The sequence below is a fragment of the Dendropsophus ebraccatus genome, chromosome 15 (assembly GCF_027789765.1).
Source record: "Dendropsophus ebraccatus isolate aDenEbr1 chromosome 15, aDenEbr1.pat, whole genome shotgun sequence".
Taxonomy (NCBI): Eukaryota; Metazoa; Chordata; class Amphibia; order Anura; family Hylidae; genus Dendropsophus; species Dendropsophus ebraccatus.
Window position 1 is genome coordinate 71,993,038 of NC_091468.1, and position 26,193 is coordinate 72,019,230.

At 46.3% G+C, this 26,193-nt stretch overlaps 1 protein-coding gene across 5 annotated transcripts in view; it reads left to right on the forward strand.

Moving 5' to 3' along the window:
* Window positions 1-26,193, forward strand: part of UTRN (utrophin) — a 410,412-nt gene that overhangs the window by 142,006 nt on the left and 242,213 nt on the right. For 4 of the 5 annotated variants that reach the window (XM_069954241.1, XM_069954239.1, XM_069954240.1 and 1 more), the window contains 14 exons: window positions 1,734-1,904; window positions 4,679-4,858; window positions 8,759-8,887; window positions 10,177-10,347; window positions 12,016-12,171; window positions 13,519-13,656; window positions 14,777-14,923; window positions 15,781-15,948; window positions 16,879-17,070; window positions 18,125-18,297; window positions 19,843-19,993; window positions 22,743-22,918; window positions 23,632-23,767; window positions 24,711-24,860. In XM_069954241.1, coding sequence (XP_069810342.1) covers window positions 1,734-1,904; window positions 4,679-4,858; window positions 8,759-8,887; window positions 10,177-10,347; window positions 12,016-12,171; window positions 13,519-13,656; window positions 14,777-14,923; window positions 15,781-15,948; window positions 16,879-17,070; window positions 18,125-18,297; window positions 19,843-19,993; window positions 22,743-22,918; window positions 23,632-23,767; window positions 24,711-24,860 — 2,238 coding nt within the window. Of the gene's footprint in view, window positions 1-1,733; window positions 1,905-4,678; window positions 4,859-6,174; window positions 6,186-8,758; window positions 8,888-10,176; window positions 10,348-12,015; window positions 12,172-13,518; window positions 13,657-14,776; window positions 14,924-15,780; window positions 15,949-16,878; window positions 17,071-18,124; window positions 18,298-19,842; window positions 19,994-22,742; window positions 22,919-23,631; window positions 23,768-24,710; window positions 24,861-26,193 lie in introns of those variants that run through there. The other variant, XM_069954243.1, reaches the window with a different exon arrangement.

Here is a 26,193-nt window from a genome sequence, read left to right on the forward strand (position 1 = left end):
AACCGGGTTCGAGTTGATCCGAACCCGAACGTTCGGCATGTGATTAGCGGGGGCTGCTGAACTTTGATAAAGCTCTAAGGTTGTCTGGAGAACATGGATACAGCCATTGATTATATCCATGATTTCCACATAGCCTTAGGGCTTTATCCAACTTCAGCAGCCACCGCTAATCAAATGCCGAAAGTTCGGGTTCGGATGGACTCCAGCTGCTCCAGGTTCACTCATCTCTATTCCCTATCCCTGATCTAGGTCATCTGGGAAGCCGTCTGCCAACCCAAACAATAGAATTAAGTAGTTCTTGAACTCTCTATTTGAGTCACACAATTTTTGATGTGGAGGCGGTAGGAATATTATCTTGATGTCCCAGACTTTCTTTGCTGCTCTCCTAATTCCGATTCCCCATTGTTGGAGACGTAAGTGTTTAGTCTCTTATGTGCTCCCACCGCGCTGAGAATGGGACGTCAGGCCTTCAGATTTAATCATCTCGTAATAACCGTTTCCTACACTCTTCGCGTTGGATATAGAAGTCAGCGCATAGCTGTATTTCTCGTACAGTTAAGTGGCGGCATCTCCTGACAAGTCTCCATTTTTCTCATTTTTTTTAACTGTAAATTGTATAAATCTTTTTTTAAGAGATTTGATTAAAAAAAAAAAAAAAATGGCTCCTTGACGGACGCAGTCATTACCTGAAAAACACTCAAAGAAGGTCCCCCCCCCCCACACACACACACATCCATGATGGTACCTGCTTTTTTTTTTTTTTTTTAGCTTTAATGTCAGATAAATGGAATATATAATAGAAACCATAGGCAGCTCCATAAAAAGGTTATTCACCTGAAAAAAAATTCTTTTTAATCAACTGGTCCCAGCAAGTACCCGAGATTTGTTATTTACTTGTATTTAAAAAAAATTATAGTCTTCCAGTTCTTATCAGCTGCTGTATGTCCTGCAGGAAGTGGTGTATTCTCTCCAGTCTGACACAGTGCTCTCTGCTGCCACCTCTGTCCATGTCAGGAACTGTCCAGAGCAGCAGCAAATCCCCATAGAAAACTTCTCCTACTCTGGACAGTTCCTGACATGGACAGAGGTGGCAGCAGAGAGCACTGTGTCACACTAGAGAGAATACACCACTTCCCGCAGGGCATACAGCAGCTGATAAGTACTGAAAGACTGAAGATTTTTTTAAGTAGAAGTGAATTACAATTCTATATAACTTTCTGGCACCAATTGATTTGAAAGAAAATTTGTTTTTGGAGATCTAAGCGTCCCATTACACTGAGCGATTTTTAGCGATTAACGATAAATGATCACAAATGAGATTGTTTATCGTTAACCTGAAATCGTTCACCATATTACACAGAACGATAATCGTTAGTTACGATCGTTACCATGATTGGTTACTCCATGTGATCCCGGCAAAACAATGAACAATGTGCAATAACACTGAACGATTAGTGAAAAAATGCGTAACTACAGAGAACGAATGTGGAATCACAGCGAACGATTAATGATGATTTTAGGTTTAGATCTAGATCAACGACACGCAAAAAATTTTCGACAGTTGCCAGCAATTACACATAATTATGGTTTACATTCAAACAATTTATGGATTTTTCGCACGATAATCGTCCCGTGTAATAGGGCCCTAGGTAATAATCGGACTGTAATCCACGGTGATTGGATATATTGGGTATACTCGGTGGCTGGTTCTTAATGATCTTTGTCCTCTTTAGGTGACGGAAGGGAAGCAGGACTTAGAACGGGCTATTACGTTATCGGTGAAGCTGAAGAAAGAATCGGCCTCGCTGTCGGAGTGGCTTCGCGCTACTGAGTCGGAGCTGATTCTGAAATCCACTACCGACAATGTGTGTTCTGATCTGGATGTGGAAATCACATGGGCCAAAGTGAGTATGCCTTCTTTTTTATATCACTGCTAGTATCGGCCTCGGACCATCTTACTGTTCTGTTTGGGGGGTTCAGCAACTGGGTTGTGGATGTTGGTAAAATACACAGAACCCCATGGGTATATGTTATGTATATAACTCCCTTACTGCTCCCTACACTCCCCACTCCTGGGATCACAGTGTCACTATGTTCACACGCTGTATAAGCAATGGCCGTTCCGTGTAAACAGCCGTTGTTTAACGCTACCTACGGCTGGAGTTAATGATCATGATCGGCTGTGAGTAGCTTTATACAACGGCCATTCACCTTAAGACACGGGACGGGAGAGGCGCTAGATTGGAGAGCCGAATCACTCAGCAGCGCAGAAGGGATTTATACACTGTGTGATCGGAAAACTGACAGCACGGATTTATGCATATCTATGCTGTCAGTTTCTATGGCTGCAAGAACGATAGGAGGATTGTTCATGCAGCTCTGGTCGTACTGATCAGGCTGTGTAAAAGGACCCTTCTTACCATGTTAAAGGTCCCTGACTCTGGAGACTTTGCTCATTGTGAACCCTAAATATAGTAGTGCCACAGTATCTCTTTATATTACAGTGCTATATACTGTGTCCCCCAACTAAAAGGGCTCCATGCATTGTTCCCCTAAAATAGCAGTTCCACAAACAGTGCCCCTGCATATAAAAGTACGACACACTTTGCAACCGGAGTATAATACCGCGCACAATGCCTTTAGAATATAATACAGCGCACTGTGCCCTTGAATGTAATACCATACACAGTGCCCCTTGAATGTAATAATACCACTTGCTGTGCCGCTGAATATAATACTGGGCACTGTGCCCCTGAATTCAATATTATGGTGCACTGTGGCCCTTAAATATAATACCGCACACTTTACCCCTGAAAATATTAATACCATGCACAAGTGCCCCTTGAATATAATACTGTGCATTGAGCTCCACAATATAATACCCCACACTATGCAACTTGAATATGATAATACCGTGTACTATGCCCCTTGGGTATAATTATACCGAACACTGTGCTCCTTGGATATAATACTGCCGCACACTGTGCCCTTTGGATATATTAATACCGCGTACAGTGCCCCTACGATATAATACTGCACACTGTGCCCCTTGAGTATTATTAATACCGTGCACTGTGCCCCTTGGATATAATAATACCGCGTACTGTGCCCCTACGATATAATAATAGTGTATAGTGCCCCTACAATATAATAATATTGCACACTGTGCCCCTTAAGTATAATACCGCGCACTGGCGGCTGCTGTGTGGTTGAGGAGATCCAGGATGAAGCAGCTGATTCTGAACCCTGAGACGATCTCACCCCGTATCACAGAAGCCCCCCCCCCCCCTCGGCAGGAGGAATGGCCGTTACATCAGCAATAATTGGGACGAGATTTTGTTTGGAATTATGAGCACACAGCAAAAACAAATTGTGCCTGACGTCTAAAACGTCCTCATTGTGAGTCACTTCTGTCTCCGCTCCACCAGGATGCAAATGACTCCAGGATAATGAATCTTTAATCGCTTTAAATTGCAAATTGCGTGCGGCATAAATTCCAGCGATGGAAGTCACCGAGGAGCGTTCTATCACCGCTTCCCTTATATCTTACACTTTGGTTAATTGGGTAATTTTCTGATATTTTTAGAGCGGTTTGATCGTCTTCTTTAGTGAAGCTTTGTGAGCGGTCTCCGGTTCGCACGCAGCCGTCCCACGCGCAGCCGCCCCACATGCAGCTGCCCCGATGCAGCTTGGAATATATTAGTTATATTAGTCAGTAACTGCATATAGCAGAATTAGAACAGTGTATCTGTATTATGCCGTGTCTGGGGGGGTTAGGAGGTAAATGTGGTATATGTAATGTAACTCATTTTCTGATGACACTGTACTCCAACAGTGTCACCAAGGTACTCCTATATGGGCAGTGTGTGATATTAACTCCATATATCAATAGAAACACTACAACTCTACTACTGCTGGTCCGTACTTCATCATCAGGGACAGGAGAAGAAATGATTGATTCTCAGATTAACTGGTGTCAGAACGTTATATAGATTTTTTAATTACTTCTATTTAAAAATCTCCAGTCTTCCAGTACTTATCAGCTGCTGTATGTCCCGCAGGAAGTGGTGTATTCTCTCCAGTCTGACACAGTGCTCTCTGCTGCCACCTCTGTCCATGTCAGGAACTGTCCAGAGCAGGAGAGGTTTTCTATGGGGATTTGCTGCTGCTCTGCACAGTTCCTGACATGGACATACAATTCCCTGTATTGTCCTCACTCAGCGTTTCTACGTGATAATTAGAAGTAATTTTGGGGTCCCTCATTTACCTTTCTGGAAAGTTGAATTTCATCCTGCTTTATTCTTTCCTGTGCTGTGATGATATTGTATGTTGGATAACTTATGGGAGAGATGCTGAGTGGCCTCTAGAAGCTTCTGACCGGGTCAGAGAGAGAATTTTCAATTAAAGTTCGGGACCTCTATCTATTATCTGTAGGGATAAGTGCTGGGATCTAGTCCCTCATCTGTTAGCCCTTTGTTCTGTAGTACTTGGTCTCCCCAGTGGGGGCGCTGTAGGAGAATGTAACCCTTGCTGCTCGATGTATTTGTGTAGCACCCATCAAACCTATAAATAATCCGTGGGACTAAAGTTTCCTGTGCGGCTCCTAATGTGTGAGAAGAGGAGAGAATTCCAAAGGTTTTGGTCCGTGCTCGGAATAATCTGGCTGCTCTCTTTGTAGAATGTGCTGAAGGAGCTGGAGAAGAGGAAAGCGGATCTGAACAGCGTAACAGAGAGTAGCGCGGCTCTTCAGTGCTTGGTGGAGGGAAGTGAGAACTTCCTGGAGGAAAAGCTGTGTGTCCTGAACGCTGGCTGGAGCCGAGTCCGCACCTGGACAGAGGATTGGTGCAACACCTTACTGGTGAGTACTGAGGATCCGGCCCCATCTTACATACAGAGAACCCGGCCCCATCTCACATACAGAGAACCTGGCCCCATCTTACATACTGAGAACCCGGCCCCATCTTACATACAGAGAACCCGGCCCCATCTCACATACAGAGAACCCGGCCCCATCTTACATACAGAGAACCCGGCCCCATCTTACATACAGAGAACCCGGCCCCATCTTACATACAGAGAACCCGGCCCCATCTTACATACAGAGAACCCGGCCCCATCTTGCATACAGAGAACCCGGCCCCATCTTGCATACAGAGAACCCGGCCCCATCTTACATACAGAGAACCCGGCCCCATCTTACATACAGAGAACCCGGCCCCATCTTACATACAGAGAACCCGGCCCCATCTTACATACAGAGAACCCGGCCCCATCTTACATACAGAGAACCCGGCCCCATCTCATATACAGAGAACCCGGCCCCATCTCATATACAGAGAACCCGGCCCCATCTCACATACAGAGAACCCGGCCCCATCTCACATACAGAGAACCCGGCCCCATCTCACATACAGAGAACCCGGCCCCATCTCACATACAGAGAACCCGGCCCCATCTCACATACAGAGAACCCGGCCCCATCTCACATACAGAGAACCCGGCCCCATCTCACATACAGAGAACCCGGCCCCATCTCACATACAGAGAACCCGGCCCCATCTCACATACAGAGAACCCGGCCCCATCTCACATACAGAGAACCCGGCCCCATCTCACATACAGAGAACCCGGCCCCATCTCACATACAGAGAACCCGGCCCCATCTCACATACAGAGAACCCGGCCCCATCTCACATACAGAGAACCCGGCCCCATCTCACATACAGAGAACCCGGCCCCATCTCACATACAGAGAACCCGGCCCCATCTCACATACAGAGAACCCGGCCCCATCTCACATACAGAGAACCCGGCCCCATCTCACATACAGAGAACCCGGCCCCATCTCAGATACAGAGAACCCGGCCCCATCTCACATACAGAGAACCCGGCCCCATCTCACATACAGAGAACCCGGCCCCATCTCACATACAGAGAACCCGGCCCCATCTCACATACAGAGAACCCGGCCCCATCTCACATAGAGAGAACCCGGCCCCATCTCACATACAGAGAACCCGGCCCCATCTCACATACAGAGAACCCGGCCCCATCTCACATACAGAGAACCCGGCCCCATCTCACATACAGAGAACCCGGCCCCATCTCACATACAGAGAACCCGACCCCATCTCACATACAGAGAACCCAACCCCATCTCACATACAGGGTGCAACACCTTACTGGTGAGTACTGAGGATCCGGCCCCATCTCACATACAGAGAACCCAGCCCCATCTCACATACAGAGTGCAGGGCAGTACTGGTGAGTACAGAGAACCCGGCCCCATCTCACATACAGGGTGCAGGGCAGTACTGGTGAGTACAGAGAACCCGGCCCCATCTCACATACAGAGAACCCGGCCCCATCTCACATACAGGGTGCAGGGCAGTACTGGTGAGTACAGAGAACCCGGCCCCATCTCACATACAGAGAACCCGGCCCCATCTCACATACAGAGTGCAGGGCAGTACTGGTGAGTACAGAGAACCCGGCCCCATCTCACATACAGGGTGCAGGGCAGTACTGGTGAGTACAGAGAACCCGGCCCCATCTCACATACAGAGAACCCGGCCCCATCTCACATACAGGGTGCAGGGCAGTACTGGTGAGTACAGAGAACCCGGCCCCATCTCACATACAGAGAACCCGGCCCCATCTCACATACAGAGAACCCGGCCCCATCCCACATACAGAGAACCCGGCCCCATCTCACATACAGAGAACCCGGCCCCATCTCACATACAGAGAACCCGGCCCCATCTTACATACAGAGAACCCGGCCCCATCTCACATACAGAGAACCTGGCCCCATCTCACATACAGGGTGCAGGGCGTTCATGGTACACATGTTGGGATTACTCCAAACTCCTAGCAGTTTCCTCTTACAATAACACATTGCTCAAAACAATTGGGAAGGCATGCATTATGTGAGTTTATTTTTTTTTTGAGGGGGGGGGGGGTGTACTTTCTACAGGCTGTGTAAGGATCTTTCGGTCGTTGTGCAAAAATAATCATTAGGTGAAAGTTCCTTTATTGTGTCATTTCCTTTGCTAATAAAGTGCGCTAGGCTATGCGGCTGTGCAATGTTTGCAAATTGTTTTCTTTAAAAAATTGCATATGATAAATCACTAAAATAATGTAGCTAATCTGACATCACATTCCCTCCTTGTACAATAACTAAGGCCCCTATTACATGGGCCGATGGTGAGGAGCAAGTGCTCGCCGGGCTGTCAGATCATTGCTCACTTCTTCTTTCCCAACTCACTGCCGGCGCCTTTACATGCACAGACAGCGAGTAAGAGCAGGGGGGCCACAGGGAAACGAATAGGGACGATAATCGCTTGGTGTAATAGATCCTTAAGAAAAGGCTAGCATGGTGTAAACAGGGGACAGATATATGATGAATCATGTCATTACCTTATCAGTCTCCTTCCCCCAGTTCTCAGCTGCTGCTTTCTGCTAACGCTACAACAATCTGTGTGTGAGCTTTTCTCTCTATCTCCCTCTTCCCCCCCCTCCCTTCTGAGACAACTGGTGTAAACAAGTCCCTGGCAGGCTTTATCTGCAACTTAATTGTTTTTTTTTTTTTTTACAATTCTGGGAGGTCAAATTGCTGATGAACTCACTGTGATTATCCCTTACAAAGATGCTAAAATGTTGTAGATACAGCCTGCCAGGGACTTGTTTACTTTTTGCAAAGTTAGAAACAAGTTCATAAAGATGGCGGCTGCACATCTAAAAAACTATTTTTCTCACCTGCCCGTGCTCCCTCCGTGTCCTCCTCCTGGCTTCTAGTGAATTCAGCCGCCTCCAGCCTGCCAGCAAGTCCCCGACTAAGACAGGACAGTGCCACCACCAGCGATTGGTTTAATGGGCTTTTACTCGCGAGACATGAGTTCCGGGGGACTCAGCCAATCACTGGCTTTGGCACTGTCCCGTCTGTGTCTGTGATTGGCTGAGAGGAATTTTGACAGCTGCCAGGGACACAGGGCATTGGAGAAGGAGGACACTGGGGGAGCAGGAACAGGTAAGTACAGTATAGATGAGTAAAGTTTGTGAACTGCACTAAAGCAGCTAAACGCCTGTAATTGTTTGGCTGTGTTTGTGCAGTTTATTAAGGGTTCGATTCAGACGAGAGTTTAGCGAACCTGCTGAATCAGCGTAAAGTTTGCTTATTTAAAACAAGTGTGGTTATCTAGTTTATTTAGCCCCAGATTTTATAGTATAGTTTGTAGTGTTATGTTTCCGTATCCTTACATGCAGTAACAGTGTGGGAAAGCCAACAAATCGGGCCCCATACTTCTGTGACCATTGTCAGCCATATTAACCCTTGCTGGCCAATGTCACCCAATGGGTCCCCCGATTACCATGTCTCCTTAGTAACTAGTTACAATGGACAAACTGAACATAACATTTACCGTAATACCATACACAACCATGCACCTTTTCCTAGTTTATATTTTTGCTAATAATACATATATACTGTATATCAGTACCGGAAGGATCTGACGTCTTCCCCTATTGCTATACTATAATATATTGCTATAGTGTGTGTTAGTGTGGGAATCCTTGCCTGTGTTTCTCCTGCTGACATATCGGACAGATGTTATAAGTCCTGGGATTCCCTCTCATTGTATTCCTGCTGTGTTACTGCTCTCTGGTGTCACCGCTCGCTGCCAGCGCTCTAAATTCACGCTCATTATCAGCCATTTACTTGGACGCTTACAGCAAACGACCCGTCTCTGTGTTTTGTTAGAATCACCAGAGTCAGATGGAGATCTTCGATGAGAATGTCGCTCACATAAGCACTTGGCTCTATCAGGCGGAAGCTCTTCTGGATGAGATTGAGAAGAAGCCAGCGAACAAGAAGGAGGAGATTGTGAAGGTACGGAGCCCACTGCACGGCCACCAGGGACGTTAAAAACACATGGAATCAGCAAATCTGTTCCTAGGGGAATTTAAAGTGCGACACTAGGGCCACGCTGCACTTTTGCATCCGTTTTCAGCCAATGAAAAACTGATGTATTTGTGTGCATCCGTTCTGATCTGTTTTACCATTGACTTCAATTATAAAAAAAAAAAGGATCAAAACACCTCTGTTTTTTAGCGTAAATAAAAATGTGGCCAACCGTGTTTTTATGTACTCTAATAAAAAATAAAAAAAAGCTGATGCGTTTTAATCCCTTTTATTTTTATTTTTTTTTCACTGGAAGACAAAGGAAAAATGGGTGAAAACACACCAATACATCCGTTTTTTCATCTGTTTTTTCCAAAACGCAGTGCGAACCCAGCCTAACTGCCATTAAAAAAAACTATAAACAAAAAAATATTTGACATGTCACAGAGATCCTGACCTATCACTAGTTACAGCCAGGAGAAGTGCGCTCTTCATTCTTTCTCCAGAACGCTGCTCGATCTGACTGGGCGCGTTCAGACTACGGAATCCATGTTGATAAGTTCCCACTGATTCTGCCCCCTGCCCCTGCGTGCTCCTCCTCACATCTCCACCCTCCTATAGACTCCATTCTGTGGTCAGGCTGATTCCCCACGGATTGCATAATGTGAACGCACCCAAACATTGTAAGTCTATGGGATCTGGCTCCTGCAATGTGTCAGATCAGGCTGCAAGCTGGGGATAGAAGCGCACAGCTGCACGCTTCTCCTAGCTCTATCTTCTGATTGGTGGGGATCTCAGCACTGAAACTGACCAATGAAAACTTTTCACGTATGGGACATTGAGTTAAGCAAATCTGGGGGACTCTGGTTTGCCTGAACGAGGGCTGCATCCAACTTCAGCCACGCTGATCAAATGCTGAACGTTTGGGTCTGGAGGAACCTTAGCGTGCTTGTGTGTCGCTCATCTCTAGTGACATATCAAAAGGGTGCCCCCATAGCCCATCAGGGTGAGAACCGGCCGTCATCCTCCGTGTCAGAGACATTTCCTGATGTTGTTAGACATTTGGCCGGAAATAATTGATGTGTCAGTTAATTCAATGGCCGTTGATTAGTACATTGTGTGAACAATGGCCGTTGTTTTCATAGACTTCCATGCAACCCATTTATGTATGAAACCAATGGCTGTTGTTTTCATGAAAAGTATGTTGTGTGAACGTAGCCTAATGGGGAAACATTCTGCAGACAATGTGACAGATTTCCTAATTTTGTCTTTTTCAGCGTCTTTTGTCAGAGTTGGATGATGTCAGTCTCAGGGTAGATAATGTCCGGGACCATGCTGGAATACTCATGAGCAGCCGCGGTGCATCTTGCCGGCAGCTGGTGGAACCCAAAGTGGCTGAACTCAACCGCAACTTCGAGAAAGTTTCTCAGCACATAAATGCCGCCAAGGTAAAAGGAGCGACCACTGCGACATATGGCTGCCGGGGATAACTGCGATATATGGCTGCCTGGGATCACTGCGATATATATGGCTGCCGGGGATCACTGCAATATATATATGGCTGCCGGGGATCACTGCGCTATATGGCTGCCGGGGATCACTGCGATATATGGCTGCCGGGGATCACTGCGATATATATGGCTGCCGGCGATCACTGCGATATATGGCTGCCGGGGATCACTGCGATATATATGGCTGCCGGGGATCACTGCGATATATGGCTGCCGGGGATCACTGCGATATATGGCTGCCGGGGATCACTGCGATATATGGCTGCCGGTGGTCACTGCGATATATGGCTGCCGGGGATCACTGCGATATATATGGCTGCCGGGGATCACTGCGATATATATGGCTGCCGGGGATCACTGCGATATATATGGCTGCCGGGGATCACTGCGATATATATGGCTGCCAGCAGTCACTGCGATATATATGGCTGCCGGGGATCACTGCGATATATGGCTGACGGGGATCACTGCGATATATGGCTGCCGGGGATCACTGCGATATATATGGCTGCCGGGGATCACTGCGATATATATGGCTGTCGGGGATCACTGCGATATATATGGCTGCCGGGGATCACTGCGATATATATGGCTGCCGGGGATCACTGCGATATATATGGCTGCCGGGGATCACTGCGATATATATGGCTGCCGGGGATCACTGCCACATCACTTGGATTTCTGAAAGTTATATAGATTTTATATCTATCCAGTCTTCCAGTACTTATCAGCTGCTGTATGTCCTGCAGGTGTATTCTCTCCAGTCTGACACAGTGCTCTCTGCTGCCACCTCTGTCCATGTCAGGGACTGTCCAGAGCAGGAGAGGATTTCTATGGGGATTTGCTGCTGCTCTGGACAGTCCCTGACATGGACAGAGGTGGCAGCAGAGAGCACTGTGTCAGACTGGAGAGAGAGAATACACCATTCTGCAGAACATACAGGAGCTGATAATTACTGGAAGACTGGAGAGTTTTAATTAGAAGTGAATTACAAATAGACACCAGTTGATTTGGAAGAAAAAAGAAATATACGCCAGAGTACCCCTTTAATAATTCGGGATCCCTGTTTAGAATCCCTCGTCCTATTGAGGATGTTGTGGCAGCGGCCGTTGTTGGCCGGCTTTCATAATTAATACAGCTGTGTACACAGAGGCAGCCAGGGGTCCAGGCTTTAGGGATGAAGGAAAACGCAGGAATTTTAAAGGGCAATATGTCCTGGAATGTTTCACACCAGGGACAGATATTTCACACTGAGCTTGTATCTTCTTGTATCTTCTCGTGTCTTCTTGTATCTTCTCGTGTCTTCTTGTATCTTCTCGTGTCTTCTTGTATCTTCTCGTGTCTTCTTGTATCTTCTCGTGTCTTCTTGTATCTTCTCGTGTCTTCTTGTATCTTCTCGTGTCTTCTTGTATCTTCTCGTGTCTTCTTGCATCTTCTCGTGTCTTCTTGTATCTTCTCGTGTCTTCTTGTATCTTCTCGTGTCTTCTTGTATCTTCTCGTGTCTTCTTGTATCTTCTCGTATCTTCTTGCATCTTCTCGTCTCTTCTTGTATCTTCTCGTGTCTTCTTGTATCTTCTCGTGTCTTTATGGGTTCGTCTTTTTCAGATACTTTTGGATCAGGATCCTGGAGCACAAGTCACAGCAGAAGAACCTGTTAAGACTGGACCCACCGCCTCCGAGCTGGAAGAGTTTGAATCCGAGCTGCTCAGTGTCCAGAGGCTCCTGGAGAAGTCCTTACAGTCACCTGCAGAGTGTGAGAAGGTGAGGAGAAGAAGCCTCCTGCCTGTGGTAAAGCATTGGCTTTGTATACAGGAGCTTTATTATCTCTCCTATTGCAGCATGAGCCAAATTTACTGTATATACAGAATTCCTGGTGACAGACGGGGGATGTCAGAGGGAAAAAAATCAAAGTTACGTAGGTTTGTATTTTACTACTTTTTAAAAATCTTCTGCCTTCCAGTACTTATCAGCTGCTGTATGTCCTGCAGGAATATTCTTTCCAGTCTGACACAGTGCTCTCTGCTGCCACCTCTGTCCATGTCAGGAACTGTCCAGAGCAGGAGAGCTTTTCTATGGGAATTTGCTGCTGCTCTGCACAGCTCCTGACATGGACAGAGGTGGCAGCAGAGAGCACTGTGTCAGACTGGAGAGATTCTACCACTTCCCGCAGGACATACAGCAGCTGATAAGTACTGGAAGACTAGAGATTTTTAAATACATATGTTGGGTGGTTTAACAAACCTGCATTCCACTTTCAGCTTTAATCCCCATCCAGTAGCCTTCCTCCCAGTTACATTGTCACATTGTATCTGCTGTATAACATCCCCTTACATTACATATCCATATTCCCTAACAAACAGGATCTACTTGCCATGTTTGGACTGGAGTTGTCACCTCTAAATGATTGAATTTATCTCCATTATTAGAGATGAGTGAGGCTCGAGCACTCCCGGGTTTGTCCGAATGTTCTGTGAATACCGCTGATGGCTGAAGAAGGTTGCTGAATTCCCAGGGAGCCTTATGGCTGCACCCACCGCCTTCAGCCACCAGTAATAAATGCAGAGGGTTCGGGTTTGGATGAACTCGAGGATCGCTCATCTCTGTCCGTTATCCAGTAGAACTATGTACAGGAGTCTGCTGTAAGCACATGGAACGTATGGGATGAGCTGTACGCTGGCTGAGCTGCCAAGGGCTCTGTACAGCCGGCAGCTGAGAATTTGGATGTTGTTTGAAGTTGGTTCACGCTCATTGTGCCACTTCTCTATAATGCATGTTTGAGATTTTTCTAGAAGGTAAAGGAGCAGGAGGGTACTCCTAATATTCTATAATAGTTAACACGAGACCCAACATTACACGAGACCCAACATTACACGAGACCCAACATTACACGAGACCCAACATTACACGAGACCCAACATTACACGAGACCCAACATTACACGAGACCCAACATTACACGAGACCCAACATTACACGAGACCCAACATTACACGAGACCCAACATTACACGAGACCCGCCATAACACGAGACCCGCCATAACACGAGACCCGCCATAACACGAGACACTTCGGTCAGCTCTGACATATGATTTTTACGCCATATAATTAGATTGAAGAGGAAAAGGCTCATATTGAAGACGTGGTGTACAGAGGAGAGCTGCTCCTTCAGCAAGCAATGGACGACATCCAGAGAGAGAAGCTACGGCTGGAACTTCTGCTGTTACAGACCAGATACAACAGCGTCAAGGTTAGGAGAAAACGCTCACACATAATCCTGGTCATACTTGTAGCATTTTGAATTATTTGCTTTACTTTTATCTGCACATTATGGAGGTGGTGTTGTTGTGTACTTTGCATACTAAGGATGGCATTGTTACTGTGTGGGGCCCAGAGGGGTGCTGTTACTGTGTGGGGCCCAGAGGGGTGCTGTTACTGTGTGGGGCCCAGAGGGGTGCTGTTACTGTGTGGGGCCCAGAGGGGTGCTGTTACTGTGTGGGGCCCAGAGGGGTGCTGTTACTGTGTGGGGCCCAGAGGGGTGCTGTTACTGTGTGGGGCCCAGAGGGGTGCTGTTACTGTGTGGGGCCCAGAGGGGTGCTGTTACTGTGTGGGGCCCAGAGGGGTGCTGTTACTGTGTGGGGCCCAGAGGGGTGCTGTTACTGTGTGGGGCCCAGAGGGGTGCTGTTACTGTGTGGGGCCCAGAGGGGTGCTGTTACTGTGTGGGGCCCAGAGGGGGGGGGCTGTTACTGTGTGGGGCCCAGAGGGGTGCTGTTACTGTGTGGGGCCCAGAGGGGTGCTGTTACTGTGTGGGGCCCAGAGGGGTGCTGTGTCTAGGCACAGTTTTTTTCCAGGATAGTATTATAAAGGCACCAGAAACAGTATTTGGATTAGCAACATAATGGTACTGTTAAAGGGGCAATGGAATGGTTTGTGCAGAGAGTGGGAAATAGCTTGGGAGCATGATCAAAAAGTCAGTCACCAAAGAATCTGCGTGGCAAACACTACAGAGACAAGATGTGGCTGGAAGAAGTCTTCATGGTGTTTTGGGCTGGAACTAAATGAACAGCTCCATTCAGAGAAGATGCCCTGTATTAGCCTCTGGATGTAACTGCACTGTTGCTACTTATATGTAGTGAGAACACCTGTGTAACTGATTATGATGTGCACTTGTAAATTGGTGCTGCCTGGGTTAGGGGCCCTCAAAGACCGCAGCTGTGTTTTGGCGTCCAGCCCTGAACCCAATAAAGATAGATAGATAGTGTATATATAGCCTCTGGTGGGGACATAATACAGCCAGACTCTATCTGTATACATTGTGTTTGATAAAATGTGTCCATCGCCTTAGTGCCCCATTGTCTGTGTGTGTTTAGGAGCTGCAGTCAGTGAGGAGAAGGCAGGAGGTCAGATCGTCTCCAGTGTTTACTGATCAGCAGGAAGACGGCTTCTCCAGCTGGATCAGTGAGACAGAACACCGGCTATCTGGGCTGCAGGAGGCGGACGATGACCAGAAGCTTCAGGTAACCCGGTGTCTGATGGCTCCAGCTCCTGTATGTATCACTGACCTATAAATCACAGTATGCAGGTCCATGTCCTGGTGGATGTCTGTAACTTATAAATGGCCGTCATTTAAACATATTCCAAAGTTGTTGTTATATTATATTATTCAGCACACTCACCATTACTAGTTCCATTTCATTACTGTAACCAGGTCATGTGATCACCAGTCGGACCCACAAATAATTCTGTCTGAATGAGCGGTCTGTGTCCGGTCAGGTGACTTCCTGTGAGCTATAGGATGACATAATCATTAGAGATGAGCATGCTTAGATCGCTCGCATCGATTACTGTGGCTGAAGAAGTTGGATGCAGCCCTAGAGAATCCTGGATAAAATAGTTTATGGCTGTATCCAGGTTTTCTCAGACTGCATTGAGCCAGAGGTTTAAATGCCGAGTGATCCGACCTGAGCATACTCGAGTGACACTCATCTCTAATCATTTATCAGACTGCCCCCCTCCTTGCCCCCTTTACACCCAGGTGCTGCTATCTCTATGGGATCAGAATATGTTGTTGTCACTCACCTCCTGAGATCAAAACTGCACATAATGTGAACTGACCTCAACCGCTTACTGTATGAGTCTAATTGCTGTACCTGACCGGACTCCACCGTAGTGAGGAGAAATTTAGGCAACATTAGGAAACCATTTTTGTGATCAAATAGGGACCAATATGGCAGAAAACCAATGCCAATACCCATCTGCTAACATAGGGCAGCACAAGGCACACACAGGAACATCTACATTATACATTATACTTTTTTTTTTTTGGACCAGTCATGATACGTACTATTTGTAATGTGGTTTGGTCACTTCTCAGGAGCTTCTTAAAGAAGTGGAGGAACATCGAGAAGAATTTGCTGTTCTACAGAAGAAGTCCGGTGTTTTGCAGCCCGGATCAGAGGCCGATGGAGGCAAAATGCAGCAACGCTGGGAGGAGATCGAGAAGCAGTTTGCTATGTATCTGGATAATGGAGGCCACAGCCTGGTAAGTAGAAGCACACTGTATATAGAGATATATAATACAGATATAATACAGATGTATCCACAGCCTGGTAAGTAGAAGCACACTGTATATAGAGATATATAATACAGATATAATACAGATGTATCCACAGCCTGGTAAGTAGAAGCACACTGTATATAGAGATATATAATACAGATGTATCCACAGCCTGGTAAGTAGAAGCACACTGTATATAGAGATATATAATACAGATATAATACAGATGTATCCACAGCCTGGTAAGTAGAAGCACACTCTGTATTATATCTGTATTATATCTCTATATAGATCTATCCTTTGTTCCACTTACACATTGATCAGCTGTAACATTACTGCTGCATGGAGTAATGTACACCTGTCTCACTTTGGGCAGCAACCTATCACGAGTTATGTTTGGGTGGAGTTCCCCTTTAAGGTAGTTTTTTACCTTCCTTTTTAGCACTGTTTTAGTTAAATCTTCTGTTTTATTCATATGTAATTGAAGCGGTTTGGTGCAGGGGCCTATGTCCTTGGTCCGTCATTCCTCTCTGCTTCTCTTTCTGAATTTAGAGGCTACACTTATGATACATTTATTTTGTGTGGTGTCACCTTCTAATTGAAGCTGAAATATTGAGGAGCTGACATGGAGATGTCGTCTATATCAGCTAGTTGTGACCCACATTTTGCTTCGTATAATCTGAGATAACCCAGAAATAAAGGTTGCGCTGTAATGGAGACCCCATTAGACTGGGGCTGAAGTAACCTACATTTCATAACTTAAATCCGTCTTGATGTCTTTGCTACGAGTCGTGTGTGCCTGCAGGGTTGGCCGCGCCGCGGGTTACAGGAATATGGAGACGTCAGCTCCTGCTGTATTCCTATATCCTGCGCTGCTTACAGATCCAGCCGCAATGTTCCCGTCTTCTCTTGTAGGACGACACCGACTCTCATCTGGACGCGAGTGTTTCCTTGGCTGGATTCAGCCCGTCCTTCCTTCCTTCCGATTACTTAGTTGAAATAAACAAGGTCTTGCTGTCGATAGCGGACGCCGAGCTCCTGCTTACTGCGCCCGAGCTCAGCAACGGCGAGTACGAGAACTTCTCCAAGCAGGAAGATTTACTGAAGGTAACTTAGTATTATGTGACGCCGGGTAAGCGATATCATCGGGATCTGGGGGTTCTGCTGGGTTTTGTGGCTTCCTGGTTTTTATGTTATTTATTGAAATTCCAGTAATTTCCTAGAAAACCGAACAAAATCAACTGCTCAGAAATTGGGACTCGAGATACAAGTAGATAATAGTTCCTGAAAATGAGAATATCAGGCTTTGTTATTAACCAAGATACAAATCATTTTTTATAGTTTTTTTTTCCTGCTAAGGTGGGGATTACACTACGTTTCCACCCCCCCACCCTTTTTTTCCCCCTTCTTTTTTGCTTGCTTATTCTTCACATCATAAGATTTAAAAAGTATGTGTTCGCTTTACTGCTGTCCCCATGTATAAGGTATCGGAGGGAAAAAAAGATTAAATCAACTGATGTCATAAAGTTATACAAATTTGTACAATATTTTAAAATCTCCAGTCTTCCAGTAGTTATCAGCTGCTATATGTCCTGCAGAAAGTGGTGTATTCTCTCCAGTCTGACACAGTGCTCTCTGCTGCCACCTCTGTCCATGTCAGGAACTGTCCAGAGCAGCAGCAAATCCCCATAGAAAACCTCTCCTGCTCTGGACAGTTCCTGCCATGGACAGAGGTGGCAGCAGAGAGCACTGTGTCAGACTGGAGAGAATACACCACTTCCTGCAGGACATACAACAGCTGATAAGTACTGGAACACTTGAGTTTTTTTATTAGAAGTAAATCACAAATTCCTGGCACCACTTGATCTGAAAGAAATTTTTATTTTTCCGGAGTACTCCTTTAACCTTGGACTGAAATGTTATTCTGTTAGTCCACAAAGTAATAATAGATTCTAGTCGAACTCTTTTTAGAGTACTTCTTATTGTTGAGATATAATTAATTTCTTCAAAATCCATGTGAAATCAGAATGCGTTTTGTATCCTGATGTCTTGTGTAGTCGTAGTCTGGTAAATAAGTAACATATTCTGTCAGTGACGTTACATCCGGGTCTGCTCAGGCACCATGACAGTCATTTTATGTTCATGTTTTCTTTCTCTTTAGGACATAAAAGATTCCCTGGATAAATTGGGGGAACAAATTGCATCTATACACGAGAAGCAACCGGATGTGATTTTGGAAGCCTCAGGACCAGAAGCCATACAAATCGGAGAATCCCTCACCCAGGTCAATGCGGAATGGGATCGAATCAACAGACTGTTCAGTGAGCGGAAGAGGTGAGAAACAATGGTCACAAAGAGTCTGCAAACTTCTCAGATTGGATTGCAATTTCAGCGTGACAGGTTCCCATTGTCATTCTACTAAAAAATAAAGGAACTCCATCAACAATTAGTCAGGCCAGTGAAAATCTGCAAGATGTCCATCACGCATTAATATGGCCTTACATATCTCTGTCTGCAGACTTAAAGGGGTACTCTGGCAAAAAAGGAATCTGTTTTCAGTCAGCTAGTTTAGAAAGTTATATAGATTTATAATGTACTTTTATTTATAAAAAAAAAAAAAAAAAAAAACAGAAAAAACTTCAGTCTTCCATTACTTATCAGCGGCTGTATGTCCTGCAGGAAGTGGTGTATTCTCTCCAGTCTGACACAGTGCTCTCTGCCGCCACCTCTGTCCATGTCAGGAACTGTGATCTCTGCGGCACATGGCTGCCAGCAAACACTGAGGCATATGGCTGTTAGCAATCACTGAGATACAAGGCTGCCAGCGATCACTGTGACATCACTTGAATTTCTGAAAGTTATATATATTTTATATCTATCCAGTCTTCCAGTACTTATCGTCTGCCGTATGTTCTGCAGGAAGTGGTATATTCTCTCCAGTCTGACACAGTGCTCTCTGCTGCCACCTCTGTCCATGTCAGTAACTGTCCAGAGCAGGAGAGGTTTTCTATGGGAATTTGCTGCTGCTCTGGACAGTTCCTGACATGGACAGAGGTGGCAGCAGAGAGCACTGTGTCAGACTGGAAAGAATACACCACTCCCTGCAGGACATACAGCAGCTGATAAGCACTGGAAGACTGGAGATCTTTTAATAGAAGCAATTTACAAATCTGTCTAACACTCTGGCACCAGTTGATTTGAAAAAAAAATTCACCAGACTACCCCTTTAAGTAATAATGCAAATACAGGTTGTAAACTGGACCATACACTGTCTCTGCAGAAAGGACACACTTGGGCTGTTAGCTCGTTGCTTATGAGAAGCTGTTTTTAAGTGAGAAGCAATCCGATATAGCAATTCTATGGATCAATTTGAAGACTGAGAGAGATTCCTAGAGCACAGGAGGATTCTGGTCAATAAGAAGTTCCATCTCTCCAAATAATGACTGATTGGGAGATCCAATCTCCGCTACTAGGCACTCCAGCACTGAAACTGGGAGTGCGCTCTATTGTGGACATTATATACACACACACATATATATATATATATATATATATATATATATATATATATATATATATATACATATATACACATTAGAAGCTTGTCACAGAGTGATTCTATTACATAGACCGTGTAATAATCATCTGAGAGAAATCAGAGCAACTGAATGTGACAAGAGATATATAATATATATATATATATATATATATATATATATATATATATATATATATATATATATATATCTGATAAGAAACGTATCACATTTATATTTTTCCTCCTGTATTTTTTATTATAATATATAATTTGTAGGTGAAATATTTAGTTTAGAGATAAGTAACTGGATTTGTGAACTGATTTGACGTCTTTTATTGAAGTCGTTTTGACAGAGCGCAGGAGGAGTGGCGTCAGTTCCACGGTGACCTCAGTGACCTCTCGCAGTGGATAAGTGAAGCGGAGGCTCTGTTAGCCCAGGCCCATACTCCAGGAGGGGCTGTGGATCTGGATAAAGCTCAGCTTCATCAGCGGGTGAGTTACAGGGCTGCAACACTAACACCCATGATTGTGTTTCCATGAAGATTTAGAGGAGCAGAATCCTAATAGAGAAACCGTTCTACCCCCACCCGTTATGTGTTCTGTGGATTAGATGGTCTTTTTATTTTTTAGTTTTGTGATTTTTCACTTCATAGAGGTTTATCCAGCATCCACCTTTATATTCAGATCTAGGGCTCCCCATCCCCCTCCAGCCGCATCTGGCCAGTTGGGTGAGGCTGGGGTCCCGCTGTGTTTTTGCATCAGTTTCTCTGTATATGTTTCAGTTTGTTTAATTTTAATGCACAGAAAAATGTGGTCAACAACGTCTTTGTGAATGTGTTTTTTTTCATATAAAGTAAGTCAGTGGGAAATGGATTCTGCAGTATTTCATAAACTACAACGTCCGTTTCTACCATCCGTTTTTTCCTTTAAAAGTTTACATTAAACAGACAGTAAAGCCGCAGTGTGGACGTAACCTGAGTTGCATAACGTCCAGTGACTTCAGTGGGAGTTGTGCCAACGGTGTAACCCTGTGGGCTAAGCTGCTTGTGTCACTCCTGGGGGACAGTACAGTGCTCAGCTCCTGGGCTCTGTCATTTCCACAACTCCCATACAAGTCAATGGCCAGATTTTTTACTTCTCAACAACCTTTGGGGGCTGCAAACAGGTCAGAGGGGACCAGGGAGCCCTCAGTATGAAGATAGATGCAATTCTATGGCTTATGGCATAACCTAGACTTTCATTTAGATTTTTTGTGGTAAATCAAATTAACTTGGGGTTTTTAAAGTAATTAAAGTGTTCTATCCGTTATAGACATAGCACTTCTGTAACTCGGGTATACTGCACATTGATAAAGGGTCCTCCAGGCATGATGGGAATTATAGTTTTGCGACAGCTGGAGGGCCGAGGGTTCCCCATCCCGGCTTTAGACCTTCATACTTGTCAGCTAGGTAGTTTTCCTCAAGTGGCCAGCATTACCATTCCCTACAACACACAGAATAAAGAGTGTCAAATGGGCACTGGAGGCAGTCAGCCCTCCCTATGGGCACTGGAGGCAGTCAGCCCCCCCCCTATGGGCACTGGAGGCAGTCAGCCCTCCCTATGGGCACTGGAGGCAGTCAGCCCTCCCTATGGGCACTGGAGGCAGTCAGCCCTCCCTATGGGCACTGGAGGCAGTCAGCCCTCCCTATGGGCACTGGAGGCAGTCAGCCCCCCCCCCCCCCCTATGGGCACTGGAGGCAGTCAGCCCCCCCCCCCCCCCCCCCCTATGGGCACTGGAGGCAGTCAGCCCCCCCCCCCCCCCCCTATGGGCACTGGAGGCAGTCAGCCCCCCCCCCCCCCCCTATGGGCACTGGAGGCAGTCAGCCCCCCCCCCTATGGGCACTGGAGGCAGTCAGCCCCCCCCCCCCCCTATAGGCACTGGAGACAGTCAGCCCCCCCCCCCCCTATGGGCACTGGAGACAGTCAGCCCCCCCTCCCCCTATGGGCACTGGAGACAGTCAGCCCCCCCCCCCCCCCTATGGGCACTGGAGGCAGTCAGCCCCGTTCCCCTATGGGCACTGGAGGCAGTCAGCCCCCCCCCCTATGGGCACTGGAGGCAGTCAGCCCCCCCCCTATGGGCACTGGAGGCAGTCAGCCCCCCCCCCCCCTATGGGCACTGGAGACAGTCAGCCCCCCCCCCCCCCCCCCCTATGGGCACTGGAGACAGTCAGCCCCCCCTCCCCCTATGGGCACTGGAGACAGTCAGCCCCCCCCCCCCCCCTATGGGCACTGGAGGCAGTCAGCCCCGTTCCCCTATGGGCACTGGAGGCAGTCAGCCCCCCCCCCTATGGGCACTGGAGGCAGTCAGCCCCCCCCCCCCCCTATGGGCACTGGAGGCAGTCAGCCCCCCCCCCCCCCCCCCCTATGGGCACTGGAGGCAGTCAGCCCCCCCCCCCCCTATGGGCACTGGAGACAGTCAGTCCCCCCCCCCCCTATGGGCACTGGAGGCAGTCAGTCCCCCCCCCCCCCTATGGGCACTGGAGGCAGTCAGCCCCCCCTATGGGCACTGGAGGCAGTCAGCCCCCCCCCCCTATGGGCACTGGAGGCAGTCAGCCCTCCCCCCCCTATGGGCACTGGAGGCAGTCAGCCCTCCCTATGGGCACTGGAGGCAGTCAGCCCTCCCTATGGGCACTGGAGGCAGTCAGCCACCCCCCTATGGGCACTGGAGGCAGTCAGCCCTCCCTATGGGCACTCTAGGGCATATATTCTCATTTGCATATATGGAAACACTCACATTGCCTGTGTCCCAAGCTGAAGTCCACAAATCTAAAGGTTTTGCCTGTGAAGCCAGTTATAGCTCCGACTCTGGGCTGTGATTGGGTGATTGATTATACAATGTGAAACCGTCTGACAGATTCCCTTTGACAAAGCAAAATGATGTCTAATTATAAAAATGTAAAAGACAATAATACATCCCTTGTGCTTTTCTCCAAGCGATGGACGTACTGGACGTTCTCCGCATCTGCAGAAAGAACTGAGAGGAAACTCTACATTTAAATGCAACCAAGTTAAAACCTCATTTCATGGGTGTCATTTCCCATTTACAGTTTAAATAGATCAAACCCCTATGAGCGCAGCAATGCAAACACTAAAGCAGATTATTTCCCGCTTCTGCCATTGTGTTGATAGGCCGGGGGATCACAGCCGTACAGGCCTCAGCAGGTAGTCTGAGACTTCAACTTCTTCTGCTTCATTTTGTCAGGAGCTGGAGGAAGGGGTCGGCACTCACCAGCTCAGCTTCACTATTCTCAACCAGAGCGGGGAAGGCATCATCCAGCATCTCTCCCCCACCGATGGCCAATTCCTGCAGGAGAAGCTGTCCAGTCTGAACAGACGCTGGAGCAACATCAAGTTTGAAGTCATGGACAGACAGCAGAGGTAGGAGGCCCGTCTGGCCGAGATTATTTATTAGTTGGCTTTTTCTTTATAGAACAGAAATGAAGTTAATGTATAGTATACTATAGTATTGTATGTAATTACATCACATACAGCTATTTAAATAGAAGCTGCCACTGGAACGTATTCCAAATATTAAATTTGTGGAAATATATTCCTTAAAGTGTACCTGTCATTTAGATGTCACTGATCAGAAAGCAATAAGTATCAATAGTACAAGCGACTCTAAGAAACTCAGTAATAGGTTTATTAAGCAAAAGACGTAAGCAAATTAAGAAATTAAGCAAAAAGCAGTTTTCCTCCCCCCCCCCCCCCCCACTTCAGAAGAAGCAGGATTTCTGTGTCCATTATGCTCTATGTAGAGGGGAGGGGCTGAGGGGGATGAAGGAGCACAGAGAGGAGAAAAGGCAGCCCTGCACAGCACAGCATCCTGCAATCTTCTCTCACCGAGATCCCAGACCAGCACTGACCTTGAATCCGGTGTTTTATGTGCCCAGACAGTCTGCAAACTTTACAGCTGCTTCTCTGCTCTTTCTGATCACCCAACCCCTTTGGCATGTATTTCTGTGTGTAAATGCAGTAAGAGCGGCAATATGGCCTCATAGACTCCTACCAGTGGCGTATTACACATCAAATTGTGTACATTTCCATGGTATGTGCAGATATTTCTTATTTGCTGTTCTCCACTTTATCAGACTAAAAGAAGAAAGTCCGGCTATAAGTGACTACAAAAGGAAAGTGGATGAGCTTACGGTTTGGCTGGATCAGGCGGCAGATGTGTTGCGGGTGAATCCACCTCTTGATAATGCGGAGAGGCTTAATGAATTAAAGGTAAGAAATATTACAGCAAAAAGTCTCCTCCTTATTCCCCCCCCCCTTGTCTAGATTAGATTTTATGTAACATATTTCCATCTTACTATATAAAGCTTAAAGGGGTAGTTCACAAAAAAATCTTCAAATCAATTAGTGCCAGAATGTTATACAGATTTGTAATTTACTTCTATTAAAAAATATCCAGTCTTCAAGTACTTATCAGCTGCTGTATGTCCTGCAGGAAGTGATGTATTACCTCCAGTCTCACACAGTGATCTCTGCTGCCACCTCTGTCCATGTCAGGAACTGTCCAGAGCAGGAGAGGTTTTCTATGGGGATTTGCTGCTGCTCTGGACAGTTCCTGACATGGACAGAGGTGGCAGCAGAGAGCACTGTGTCAGACTGGAGAGAATACACCACTTCGTGCAGGACATACAGCAGCTGATAAGTACTGGAAGACTGGATATTTTTAAATACAAGTAAATTACAAATCTATATAACTGGGGCCTCAAGTAACGCTTGTTTGACATGGTGACTTTGACTCTGATGTCACAAAAGAATCCATCCTTAAATCTGCAGTCAAGTCACAGTCACAGCCAAGTTGAAGTCAATATTTAGGTTGCCTGACATGTATAGAGTTGCTGTTGTCCGTCTTATGTCATTGTGTAGTTATCACGGTGCAGAATCCTGACCGGCCAGGGACCTGGGTATCCTCATTGATTCTAGTCTGTATGCACCAGACCGGCTCCAGGGCTATTGCATTAGTAAAGGATAGCTGTCTCCTTCAGCTCATACACTGCCTCCCTATGTTATCTCTGCCAGTGTATATACTACTATATCTAATAAGCTCCTTCCTAATAGACGCATCCCTGGCTGTGCTCTAGGTAACCGTATGTAATGTCCATCAGCTATCACTATATTGTAGAACTACAGATACAAAGCTCTCTTGCTCCCCCTTCAGGCATTAAGTAAAGAATTGGAAATGCAGAGTGACAAAGCCGAGTGGCTGAACCGCACAGCGCCGGATATATTGGCTATGAAGAGGCTGAGCGCCCCGGACAGAGAGAAACTCTCCTCCAGACTACGGGCCCTGAATATTACCTGGTCTCAGGTACGACCGTGCAGCACATTCCACCTCCTCTCATTCTCTTATCCTTACTATGTACATGAAGGGGGATGATTAGTAAGCCCCATTATTCTCTATATCCTTATACTGGGGCTACACTGTAGGCATATATATTTATTCGGCCGCAGTTGTCATGGTCTCGCATTGCTCTGTGCTATCGGATAGTATCACTGCACATTCCAAATTTCCTACTAATTTTAGTTCTTAAATAAAATCAGCTTTTCCACCCCTGTGGATGTATTATTTCTGTAGCATCAGTATTAAAGGGGTACTCCAGTGAAAAATATTTTTTCTTTCAAATAATCCGGATTTAAATAGTTGTATAGATTTGTAATTTACTTCTGTTTAAAAATCTCCACTCTTCCAGTACCTATCAGCTGCTGCATGTCCTGCAGGAAGTGATGTATTCTTTCCAGTGTGACACAGCGCTCTCTGCTGCCACCTCTGGGAATTGCTGCTGCTCTGGACAGTTCCTGACATGGACAGAGGTGGCAGCAGAGAGCACTGTGTCAGACTGGAGAGCATACACCACTTCCTGCAGGGCTTACAGCAGCTGATAAGTACTGGAAGACAAAATATTTTTAAATAGAAGTAAATTGCAAATCTAACTTTCTGAAACCAGTTGATTTGAAAGAAAAAGATTTTTGCCGGAGTATCCCTTTAAGCATAGTGTCATAAAATTGTAATTCATAGATATCTAGACGTCTAACAAACATAGTTATTCCGAGCCCCCATAGGGTTTTACAGCCTAGGTGGTAGTTGCGTTTCTTCACTTGATATTCAAAACATAAAGTGCGCTGAGTCTCTGACTTCTCCTTGTCTAGCACCACACATTATTCTTTATGATTAAACAGAAAAGTAGGAACCTGAATCATCCTGACGGGCCGCTCAGTTGTCTTTGTATTAACATTCATTGACCGTAGGCACAAAGCACTGCCCCTGCTTCATATATATATAGGCATCATATTGTATTTTTATTTCTCCAGTGTTCTATAGTTGTCTTAATTACCACTTTCTTAAAGGGGTGCATTGCATGGAAATAACATACTTAAAGGGAATCTGTCAGCACCCGGGCCCTACTCGAGGTGCTGACAGCGCGCTGTAGCTTGCCGTCCCCTAGTCAGCATGGTGCCTTTTGGTAATTTGTCCATGCAGTGGATTGTGCAATTTCTGGTCTGCTACTGTAATGAAGAGTCAATGAGGAGTTGTGGCTCAATGTTTGTGCCGCAGTCTGGCACTCCTCACCACTGCTTCCTTCTCACTTTTCTTCATGAATAATCACTACTGCCTGGCCTCCTGCTCGCTCAGCTGTCAGCCA